We start from the raw sequence: 11,471 nt of genomic DNA, 5'->3' as shown, positions 1-11,471 counted from the left end.
GCGCAGCGGGCGCCGCCCCCGGCGGGCGCGCAGTGCGCAGGCGCGGGGAGCGCCCCCGGCGGTGCGGGACCATGGCGGGGCCCAGCCTGAGGCCGCACGTGCACTGGGCACAGCGGCACCGCCAGATCTTCCTCAGGGTGGAGCTCAGCGATGTGCGGGTACGGCGGGGAGACATCCCTGCGGGATACCCGGGGGGTGACACCTGGTGGGGAGGGGGGGGGGCGGGTAAGGGACTCCCCTGCGGAGAGGGAGGACGCAGGGGGACACCTGAGGGACAGCCGGCGGGAAGACAGCTGGGGGACACCCCTGTGGGGGGAGACTCGGGGGAGGACAGCTGGGTAAGGACACCTGCGGGACACCCGGGGGGGGGACACCTGCGGGACAGCCGGCGGGAGGACACCTGCGGGACACCCCCGTGGGGGGACACCCAGAGAGGGACACCTGGAGGCACCTGCGGAGGGGGGACACCCGGGAGAGACTCACCTGCAAGGGGTGGGGGGGGAGAGACTCACCTGGGGACCCCCGTGGGGAGATTCCCGAAGGGGGACACCTGGGGGCACCTGAGGGGGAGTGACACCTGGGGATACCCTGGAGGGACTCACCTGCAAAGAGCGGGGGAGACTCACCTGGGGACCCGCGGGGACACACACACACACCTGTGGGACATCTGAGGGGTGACATCTGCGGAGGGGGAGAGGGGGTGACTCACCGTGGGGGGGACAGTGGGAGGACACCTGGGGGACTCTCCCGGGGAAGACACACATGGGGATACCCTGGAGGGACTCACCTGCAAGGAGGGGGGGAGACTCACCTGGGGACCTGCGGGGAGAGGGGTACGTGTGGGACACCTGGGGGGGAGTCACTTGCAAGGGGGGAGACTCACCTGGGGGGACTCACCTGTGGGACCCTCGGGCAGACTCACCTGGGGACCTCCCTGGGGGCTGTCCCTGCCCAAGGCAGCAGCAGTGGTGGGGTCTGTGCTCAGGGTCCTAGAGCTGCCACCTAACACACGTCCTCCCTCTGCAGAACCCGGACATCACCATCACCGACAATGTCCTGCACTTCAGAGGTAGGGGTTTCACTGGGGGGGTCTCAGCCTGCCCCCTCCCTGCTGTCCCAGGTGTCCCCACCATGAGCTGCCTGGTCCCCATCCTGGCAGGAGCCTCCCTGACAGGCATGTTGGGATCTGTCAGGCTCCCACCCACAGCCCTCTGTGTTCCAGCCCTGGGAAACACATCAACCCCCTATCTTATCTAACAAGAAAACCCCAACCTCCCCATATTTAAATACCAGTGGAATTTCCATATATCCTTCCTGTCCCTGGTCAGCCAAACCCCAGAGAGAACTCCCAGCAGCTTTTCCTTTCACAAAGACCTTGTGTGCAACTGTTATCGAGCCTCCACATCAGGAACTAGGGCTCCGTTTGGAAGGTAAAGCAGATCTTGCCCTCAGAGATGTTTTTTGGGCAGCTGGACAGCTGGACACATTCCAGCACCGTGGAGCTGGTGCTGGTTGGCATGTTTAGGTAGTGCTGTGGACCTGCTGTCACTGCTTTTATTGGGTTTTCTCTTTCATTTCTCCTGGATTTCTTTAAGATGCCTCATCCAGGAGCTGCTGCCTCCCCAGTGTGCTGCAGCCAGGCCATTTGATAGGGGGTGTTCCACACTGTCTTCACTTTGGGATCAGTTTACAGCGTGGAAGGGTGGGAATTAAACACAGTGCAGGGGTTTGGAGCCCTTCTGGGGACAGGACCAGTGTGGGAAATGAGGAATTACCTCAATTCCTGCTGTTGGGAGGGCCTCCCCACATCAGTCCTACAAGCCCAGCAGGCACCCCTCTCCCTGGGTGCTCCTTCACCAGTGCAGAGCCTGGATCCCCCAGGGCAGGAGATTTCAGCTGGATTTGAGTTAGCCATGAACAGCCTTTTGAATCCCTCTTTTGGGAATCTGACACTGCCTCCCTGCAGCAAGGACCCTTTTCCAGGGGTGCAGACTTACAGCAGCTTTAGCTGCCGACTCCTGCTCTGCCCCTCCAAGCCACATTTTGGGCTCTTGGTGTCTTCCCCATTATCTTGTGGTTTCTGCTTATCTCCCAGCAGGGTGGGGGAAGTGCTGTGAAATAACTGCTGAATATTTCTGTGTGAGAAGCCTCCTGTGCAGATGGGGTGTGTGGAACTGTCTGGGACCTTCACACTGACTTGATTCTTGCCTTTTAGCTCAGGGTCATGGTGCCAAAGGGGACAACATCTACGAATTCGAGATCGAGTTCCTTGAGCCTGTCGAGCCTAAAGTAGGTATTTTTACTTTTCTAACTCCTGAAAGGAAACTGGCTGTGTGCTGTGTCCATAATATGCCTTTCAGGTTTTCCTGGTGACTCCATAACTGTTGCATACTCCAAGTTGTCGGTGGCATTCTTCCATCCCAGTGCTCAGCCACATTCCTGTCTTACTGCAAATCACCTCACTGGAGCTGGTGCTCCCATGGGTCAGCTCTAACAGACACAGGGCCTCGCTTGTATGGCTTGTTAAACAGCAGTTTTAAGTTTTTTTAAAGATTTAAAGCAGTAAAATAATGGGAGAATCCAGCAATGTGTTGTCTGATGCAACCCCGACTGGAGAGCAGGGGAACACTGTGCTGCAAAGTGTCAGTGTGATGTTTTATGGCTTCTTTTGCAGCTTTGACAAAAGGCAGAAAGTCATGAAAACTCACGTTTTCTGGCTTGTGCAGGTTTCTTAGGTTGTGAGACATTGTGGCTCCTGTTGCAGAAATGTTCCCTTCATCCCTGTTGCAGCCTGACAGGAGAGAGCTTGGCTGGAAGAGCTCTCCCTCTGAGCTACTCACAGCTGGCTGGAAGGTCTGTCCTTGCCTCCCAGAGCTGTCAGGGAAAAGGAGAACTCTGGGCTGTGCTACCAGGGCAGGATTTGTGCTGCTTGTTCCTGGCTGACTTGGGGATAGAGCCACCATTGACCTCTGCTGCTCCAACAAGGGAGGAGATGCCGGAGGGTGAATTCCCAGGGTCTGCCAGCAGGCAGCTTTGTGGTGTGGCTCTGCCACCTGTGGGTGGCAGACAGTGAACAGCTCCTGGTTCCAGGGTCTGGCCACCACTTTGTCACCTGCCTGGCCCCCAGTGTGGGAGAGGTGCCTGTCACTGCCTGTGCTTGTCCCCTGTGCTGGCAGACGTGGGCTCTGCTGGGAGCCAGGCCTGGAAGGCAAGTCCTTACCTCTGTAGAGCAGCCTCCTTCCAAAAGTCTGTGAGTCACCATGAGTCACTGTGGGGGGACTGGAGGAGAACAGACTGAATTCTGTGCAACCGCAGATGGTTGGGACTGGGAAGTATCACAGTCCAAGGTTTTTTCCTTTAGATTTGATGTGTACCATGAGTTCCCCTGGCTGGTGCCAGGCTGGCCAGCAGTGAGGTGGAGCCTCTGGCAGGCAAGGACGAAGCACAGCAGCTGTAAATTACAGCTGCAGCCTTCAGATGTCTGAGGAGCATCCAGCCAGCCCTGACAGGGCAGTGCTGGGGCAACGTGCTCAGTTAAGGACACAGCTCCTGGCTCTGCTGCAGCACTTTCAGCTGGTCTGACAGGCAGTGCCACCCAGAGCAGCCTCGAGGTGCAGAGGGATGTGATGGGTGCAGCAAGGGTGGGCTCCAAGGGGACAATGCCAGTGGCAGGTTGGAGAGGTCCTGGGCTGCCACTGTGCAGAGGGGTGACAATGACCACACTGTTGTCTCTAGGTGTTCCCTAAGGCTGTGAACTCTTCCTCTCACTGCAGCAGATGTCATGTGGGGTCCTCTGTTTTGGACACATCCCTGTGGCTGCTGGCAGTGTTGTTTTTACCTCTGGCTGGAAGAAGTGTGTGGCTCACAGCACTAAGGTCTAAAGCCGAGATTATGGGTTCTGCCTAGGAAGGCTGGCTCTGGGGTCTGTGGTGGGATGCAGTGGTGCTGTGCTATGAGCAGGCTTCCAAACTGCTCATCAAGTCCTGCAACCATCCCAGCTGCCATTTCCTACTGGGCTGCCCTTTGCTTCCATACCTTGGCTGGCAGAGAGATTCTTGTGCTGCAGTTTGTGTCATCCCCGCCTCCTCGGTCAGGAGAACTGGGGTGTCAACTCGGTCTCAGAACTCATTTCTTAGTCCTTCTGCTGATGTGAGTCCCTGTGTCTGCCTTCAGCCTGTGTGCAGGGTGACCCAGAGGCAGCTGAACATCACTGTGCAGAAGAAAGAGAGTAACTGGTGGGAGAGACTCACCAAGCAAGAGAAGCGGCCGCTGTTCCTGGCCCCCGACTTCGACCGCTGGCTGGACGAGTCGGACGCGGAAATGGAGCTGAAGGAGAAGGTCAGTCCTGTGGGCACCCGTGGCCTGTGCTGCCACTCACAAAGCAAGGGTAGCATTTCATACAGATCCTGTGTAGAATTGGTGAAGCTGCTCAAGCTGTAAGCAGGAATTCAGCAATAGGCACGTTTTGGTTGGAATTGGAACTGGGGGCTGTGTGCTGTGTGCTGGCTCCTTGCCTTGCCCGGTGTCCTGATCCATAGGAGGATCATATCCTTGTGCCATGTGGAGCCCAGAGGCAACAGTCCCAGACATTGCTTGTTCTGGGAAGCAGGATTTCTAAGGCTTTCCTGAGCCACTGGACAGGCCCTGCTGGTGCATTCCCACCACCTGCTGAGGTTCAGCAGCTCAGTGCAGCAGGGGAGGTGCAGGACTGACTTGGGAGAGACTGGAACAGACCACATTCCTGCAAATCCCTTTTACAACAAACACTGCCCTGTTCCCCTCCACAGCCATGAGCTTAGCTTGGAGCAGGGAGGGACACTGCAGTGCCAGGAGCAGTGGGAAGGGCAGGCAGAGAGCGTGGGCTGGATGTTCTCAGTTCTCTTCAGGTCACTGGTGGGTCATGTAAGAAACAACACACTAATAACTGAGAATTAACACAGAAAGCAGAGGCTTCTTCAGCAAAAGCATCTAATTGCCAGAACAAAACACACTGAAGGCAGGATAACTGGTTAACACCCTCTGGCTTTTACAGTACCATAATTTCTGGATGATGAATGTGCTCTTTTATGCCAGTGAAAATTTATACCTTCTAGCAACCGGCTGCTTAGCTGAGTTTTAAACCCACTAGCTCTGCAGTAGTATGGTGAACAAATGACTTGCTAGTTACAGTAACAGTCTTTAAAACCTTATCCTTCATTTTAAGGAAGAAGAAAAGATTAACAAAATGAAAATAGAATCCAGAGTCCCAAAAGACCGTAAGTAACTGTACCTTTTTAGTGGGTAAAGTGGAGTTTAGAAAGTTTGTCACTGAGTTGAGAACCTGAGCTCTTAGGGAGCAGTTTGGAGTGTCTTGGAGGGGATCTTTGTATTGTGAGCAAGTAGAAATTTAGTCGAAATGGACTGCAGTTCCTAAGGAATGTAAAAAATCTAATTAGCAGTAACTGAGTTCTATCAGATGGTAAAAGCAGGCAGAACCCTTTTACTGTGATCAACAGCTTCCCTTGTAAGCTTTGTTCTCAGAAAGCCTGGTTTCCACAAGTGTTACCATTGTGCTCTGCTCAGCTGATGTGTTTATTGTTGATTTCAGCTTTCAAACACCTAAAGAAGGGATATTTGATCATGTATAATCTTGTGCAGTTTCTGGGATTCTCTTGGATTTTTGTGAACATGACAGTACGACTGTTCATCTTAGGAAAAGGCAAGTAGTAAGCACTGTTTTGTTTACACTGGGGGTTTTGGGTTGGTTTTTAGTGTTGTTTTTGAGACTTTCTAAATAGCAAAATTTTAAGAGAGACATATTTAGGAACAAAACCATGAACACATTGCCAAAGAGCACAAGAAAAGCCTCTCAAAGGCCATCAGTGTCAAGGGTAAGAAAACAGTGTCTTCTTGTAAATTAGAGCTGTGTACTTTGATGATGATATTTGTGCTCTGCCAGGATCACTCCTAAAGCAATCAGCTGGAGCAAAATGTCTCTCTCACTGCAATGCTGGTGTTTCTGAAAACGATCTGGGCAGAATATTTTGGTTTTGAAGCAAGAACAATCCATTCTGTTGAGGTACAGCACTCTTGCTTTTTTGGTAGAGTCATTACTGAAATAGCTCATGATCCTTCTGTGTGTGAAATGGAGCACTTGAGCAGAGTTTCTGGCCCAACTGCTGTGAGTTCAAGATAAGGTCTATAAAGAAGTTACATAATTATGCATCATGTTTGCTTCCAAATGCAGCCAGAATCCTGTTATCACAAGCTGTGCTGCTGCCCCAGCTTCCCGAGCATGGAAATTCATTTGTTCTCTAAAATGGTTGGTTTCCTGTGTCTTGCAGATTCCTTCTATGACACATTCCACACTATTTCTGATATGATGTATTTCTGTCAGACCCTGGCATTAATGGAGATCATGAATTCACTAATAGGACTGGTCAGATCCCCTCTGATACCTTCTGTCGTGCAGGTAATGTTTTAAAATTCTGCTCCTTGCTCTTATGTTTAAAGTAAATGTTTATTTTACACAAGTTTGAGACTTTACTAAAATGGCGCTGGGCTAGAGGATTAATTATTCCAGAGGCAAGAATCCATGCTTCCCAGTCTTGGCTGTGGCAGGCTGTCTCCTTCCATCACCCAGCTAAGAGAGTGCAGGACAGCAAAGGCAAGAAGCTGATAAAAAATTACATGATTTTGGTTTGGTGCCAGTGCCCTTTTTATCCTGGCTGTGGTGGTTGTGCATAAAAACAAGGGTGGATGATTTAAGGCTGGCTCCCTTGGATTGTGCCCAAATACAGAGCAAGATGCCCACTCATGAGAAGCAGGTCACAGCTCAGCTGCAGAGTCAGTTGTGTGCTCAGATGTGTGAAGAGTAGACATCTTGGGTGGTTCTGACAGCAAGGACTTGCCCTTTCTGTTGATGAAGTGTGACTGTTCCTTAATTTGTTTTTCTCAAACAGATATTTGGAAGGAATTTTGTTTTGTTTGTTATCCTTGGAAGCCTGGAGGAAATGCAGAGCAAACCTGTGGTGTTCTTCATATTTTACTTCTGGAGTATCACTGAGCTGTTCAGGTCGGTGGGATTTGTCTCCTGGCAGGTGTGCACAGAACAATGTGGTTGTTCCCAAGGACTCTGTAAAGAAGATTTTCATCTTTGTACTTTCTGGAAGGGTGGCATTAATGCCTTGGCCCCAGAGGGTAAAAAAAAGCTCCTTGAGTCATGGACTGTCACAACCTTCCTGGGTTGTTCCATCTGCCAAAAGCTGGGATAAGGCTGGAGACTAAAGTAATACTGCCCTGTTGCTTTTTATCTTGAGGGTTCTGTTGCTTTGAATTTCTGTTGTTAAATGAGATGTTTCTCTTGGAAAAGAAGTACTTGGAAGGTTTATTAGGCAGACAGGCAGTTACCTTCATCCATGTGTTCAGAATAATAATAATATGAGTTCTGTAAGCTTCCAAATAACTGTGTGTCCATGTCATCCATAGGAACAATGCTTTGAATATTCTTGTGCCATTTGGGAATGGTATTCACTACACAGTGAATACAGTGTGTTCACAGTATATACAGTATAAACACAGTGTATATACACAAGACTAAATCTAGTAGCAGCTTCCATTTTAAACAGTGTCTGTTCCCTCATTCTAAACCATGTCTGTCTGTTCCCCCCCTGGCTGTAGGTATCCCTATTACATGCTTTCCTGCATTGGAATTGAATGGAAACCACTGACCTGGCTCCGTTACACTGTCTGGATCCCTCTCTACCCCTTAGGGGGCTTGTCAGAAGGTATGTCCAAAAAAGACAGTTTAACAAATAAGGAATTCAAGGCAGGGCAAATAACTCAATATTGTTTTTTTTTCCTGGCTGCTGGACTTAAAAATAATAAAATAGAACAACAGATACATGGATTTGCTTTGAGGAAGCATTTTGTCTTTCATACTGAATCACTGCCTGTGCCTCTGTTCAAGCTCACAGATCTTGACATTACCTTGGCATTGCAGAGGACAGGCAGGGGCTGATGGTTGTGTTGTAATTGTACCTGTCAGGACCCGTGTCTGGGAGGCAGGAGGAGGTTTGGGCATTGCCCAACACCAGGCAGGAGAAGGACTGTGCCTCTTTGGTTGCTGTGGGTATTTGTGGATGGTAAATGCTGCTGGCACAGGCCCTGGGGCTGCAGCTGGGTGTGGGAGCAGTGTCTCACCAGGCAGGTTCACTGCTGCTCTGCCTCAGCTGCTCCCACCACACTGCATGTTGAACAGCCTCAAAACTGCTGCAATTAATGACAGAGAGCAAATAAGAAGGGAACAGCCTGAAGTGGGTGGTGTGGGCTGGGTAATTGTACATTTTATCTGTGTTTGATGATGATGGTGACCTTTGCTTTCAGCTGTCTGCATCGTCCAATCCATCCCAATCTTCAGTGAAACAGGGAAATTTAGTCTGGGATTGCCAAACCCACTGAATGTCACAATCCAGTTCCCATTTGTGCTTCAAATATATCTTATAGCCCTGTTTTTAGGTAAGTATTTAGTTGTGTTTCTCACTATGGAAATATAAAGGCCAGTTCCCCCTGAATAAGTAGATTTTTCAAAGGAAATTAAATTCCTGCATCTTGGGGACCATGGCAACACAAAACTGCTTGAGGTTAAGCATTATCCTTGTGGCTTGTTCATGTAAATTTGTCAGTGATGGAGGGGAACTGATTAGCCCTTCAAGAAGGAGACCTTGGCAACAAATTATCAGCATTAACTTGGGTTAAAAGAATAATTTTTACATGTATTTATAACCTTAGAGTACTTAGTTTCACCTTTCACGTCGTATTTGAGCTTTGCAATGATTTAGTGGAAATCTAAACATAATTTCAAATTAAAGCAATTCAGTTAAACATTGCAGTGTAATAACAACTGTAACATGAAGTCATGTTTTTCCAGGAAACAATACAAAAGGTTCTTTAAATAGTGGACTTAAAGAAGAAAGGTGTTTGTTACATACTTGGTTTCTGGTGTTACACTTTTAAACACAATTTAACTTTGTTGTAGGCACACCCAGCACTCTGGGTATCCACAGCTCAGTAGAGTCTAACCTGGAATTTTAAACTGAGCTTTCACTAGATTTCTCCCCTTAAGACATTGCTTAAAGCCAGCTTAAATCGAGTTTCACTCTGAAATACCTGTTTCATCCTCCAAAGCTCTGCACAGTGGGTGTCACAAGGTGACAAACCAACCTTCTGAGCAGCCAAACCAAACAGCCTGTGCAGCAACCCCAGCCTCACCCAGCAAAGCAACACTTGCATTAGCTTTCAGTGCTACACACACCCTTAAATAATTTATTTCTTTCTGTGGTGGTTTGGTTGGTTGGTTTCTGTTATTGTTTTTTTTTTTAACCTGGTAGCATTAAAATGATGTCCTACCTAAACGCTCCGTTCTTTTCCAGGGATATTTGTAAACTTCCGTCACCTCTACAAGCAAAGGAAACAGCACCTTGGACCAAAGAAGAGGAAGATGAAGTGAGGGAGGACTGCAATGCTTTCTTGTCTCACTTGATGACAAGATAAGCCTTCAATTCTTATGGTTTTACCCTCTGTAATGTAAAGAATTTTGTAAAAATGAAACGACCACGCTAGATTTCATGATTTCATAGTGAATTCAGGTAACATTCCCATATCCTGGATTTTGTTCCCTTTCCATCACCTGTGCATGGCATTTACCATTGAACAGTTAAACTTGTATCCTGTCAACCAGCATATTAGAAAGAAATCCTATTATCTGCATATGAAATGCTTATAATCAGTGGAGCAGCACTAAATAGAAATAGTGTTTATCTTTTAATTGGAGATTTGCTCTTTCAATATTGCATGCAGATAAGGCTTCTGAGGCTGGGATATGCCCTCAGCTGGCCTGTGCTGTTCCTGGGATGCATCTTGATGGCAGGAGGAGCACAGTCTGAGACCACTGTGAACAGTGTCTGGGTGTTTATCAACCACTGGGGTAAACTTGCTCAGCACATACCCCCCCTTTTCTTCTGCAGGATTAAAACTGGAAGTAGCTAATGCTGATTTCAGTGCTATCAGCCTCTTTCTAGTTCAGCCTTAACAGAATAGAGTGCTGTGTGGACCTGTATTCCTATAGCTACACATCCTACCCAGTCCTGAGGGAAAGGAAGCTGCCCCTCTGAGGCAGAAATGTTTTCCTGGTTGGCAAAGCAAGCACTGAAACAGAGCAAAATAAGGAAACATAGGTACCAGCTTTCTCCTGGCATGGGAACCCCAAAGAACTCCATCCCACCCAAAGGGAGAACGTGGAACTGTTGTGGGAGATGGGGCTCCACTGGTGGATCCTGGCAGTGCTGTGGCTCCTTGAGCAAGGCAGCAAAATTGTTTTTCTACTTCCATTTAGGGCTGCAGCAGAGAGGTTGGTGTGTCTGGTTTGACTGGCCCCTGGTGGGATGGAGCAGCAGGTCAAATAAACTATTACTGAGATAGCACAGATCAAACCTCAGTAAGGGAGATCCCACATGGGGTCTGAAGGACCCTTTTTTCTGTGCTTGTTAAACAACAGCAAGAACACAACAAAAGAGAAGCTCCCCCCACATTGCAGTTCATCACTGTCTCACCTGGAAGCCTTTGTTTCAGTTGACTTTATTTCAGGATGCCCCTCACCCCAAGCCTCCCATAGCTGATCCCAGATCCCTCTGGCCTCCTTAATCCAGTTCAGAGGTGTACAGAAAGTTTAAACTGTACTGTGGTTATGAACAGGTTGTTTCCCAACTGCCACTGCCCCAGGGCACTGCAAAGCAATGCCAGCAGTCCACATTAGCTTAGTGCCATGTTACTGGTTGTCTTTTTCTACTGTAAAACCATAGGAATCCTCCAGAAAAATTATTTTCTATACAAAAAGTAACAAACAGCATAATGTCTGTGATATGGACCCAGTGATTGTTACTGTAAAGGAAAGGAAACTGTTATAAGGAGACTTTAACAAAGAACCAGTTCAAGCTCCACGCTGCACTTCACAAATTGTGTTCTCTCAAAAGAGGTGTAATCCAAGTTCTCTTTGGGGATACTCCAGACTCCCACTCATAGGAGAGCACAGCTGACTTTACTCAGGAGAGCTGAGCACTACTTACACAATCTTTCACTTTTAGCACACACTGTACCTATGTTTGAAGTATGTCAAAGGATTGAACTAGCTGAGCAACAGAACAGCAAGGATCACTTTCATACTTCCATTTTCTCCTCTGGGCATTTAAACTTCTGTTATGAAATCCTTATGTATCCATCAGTGAAACTGTGGTACCTAGTTCAGGCTGTCATGGATCTTACACTACTGAACTTTAGTCCTTCAGCAAGAATGTGTTTCTATTAATAAAGATTTACAACCAAATTTTGCTTTACTTCAGTTGTTCTTTCCCTGCACATGAGGAGTTGTATAATTTGGTATTTGACAAGAGCTGCGAGCTGAGCCTTCACCAGGTCAGTGTTTTAGGCCCCACAGC

General features: G+C 48.6%; 1 protein-coding gene across 1 annotated transcript; it reads left to right on the top strand.

Annotated features, from left to right (window-relative positions):
* The first annotated feature begins 35 nt into the window (after positions 1–35).
* On the top strand, positions 36–11,359 carry HACD3 (3-hydroxyacyl-CoA dehydratase 3). The gene is made up of 11 exons (XM_027644124.1): positions 36–158; positions 1,027–1,069; positions 2,216–2,289; positions 4,174–4,338; positions 5,204–5,255; positions 5,588–5,698; positions 6,324–6,451; positions 6,942–7,054; positions 7,660–7,766; positions 8,365–8,496; positions 9,411–11,359. The coding sequence occupies exons 1-11, from the start codon at positions 72–74 to the stop codon at positions 9,485–9,487; spliced, it is 1,089 nt and encodes a 362-aa protein (XP_027499925.1). The 5' UTR covers positions 36–71; the 3' UTR covers positions 9,488–11,359.
* The last annotated feature ends 112 nt before the right edge of the window (positions 11,360–11,471 follow it).

The sequence above is a fragment of the Corapipo altera genome, unplaced genomic scaffold, assembly GCF_003945725.1.
Source record: "Corapipo altera isolate COAL_440 unplaced genomic scaffold, ASM394572v1 50, whole genome shotgun sequence".
Lineage (NCBI taxonomy): Eukaryota > Metazoa > Chordata > Aves > Passeriformes > Pipridae > Corapipo > Corapipo altera.
This window is presented reverse-complemented; position numbering and strand designations above follow the sequence as displayed.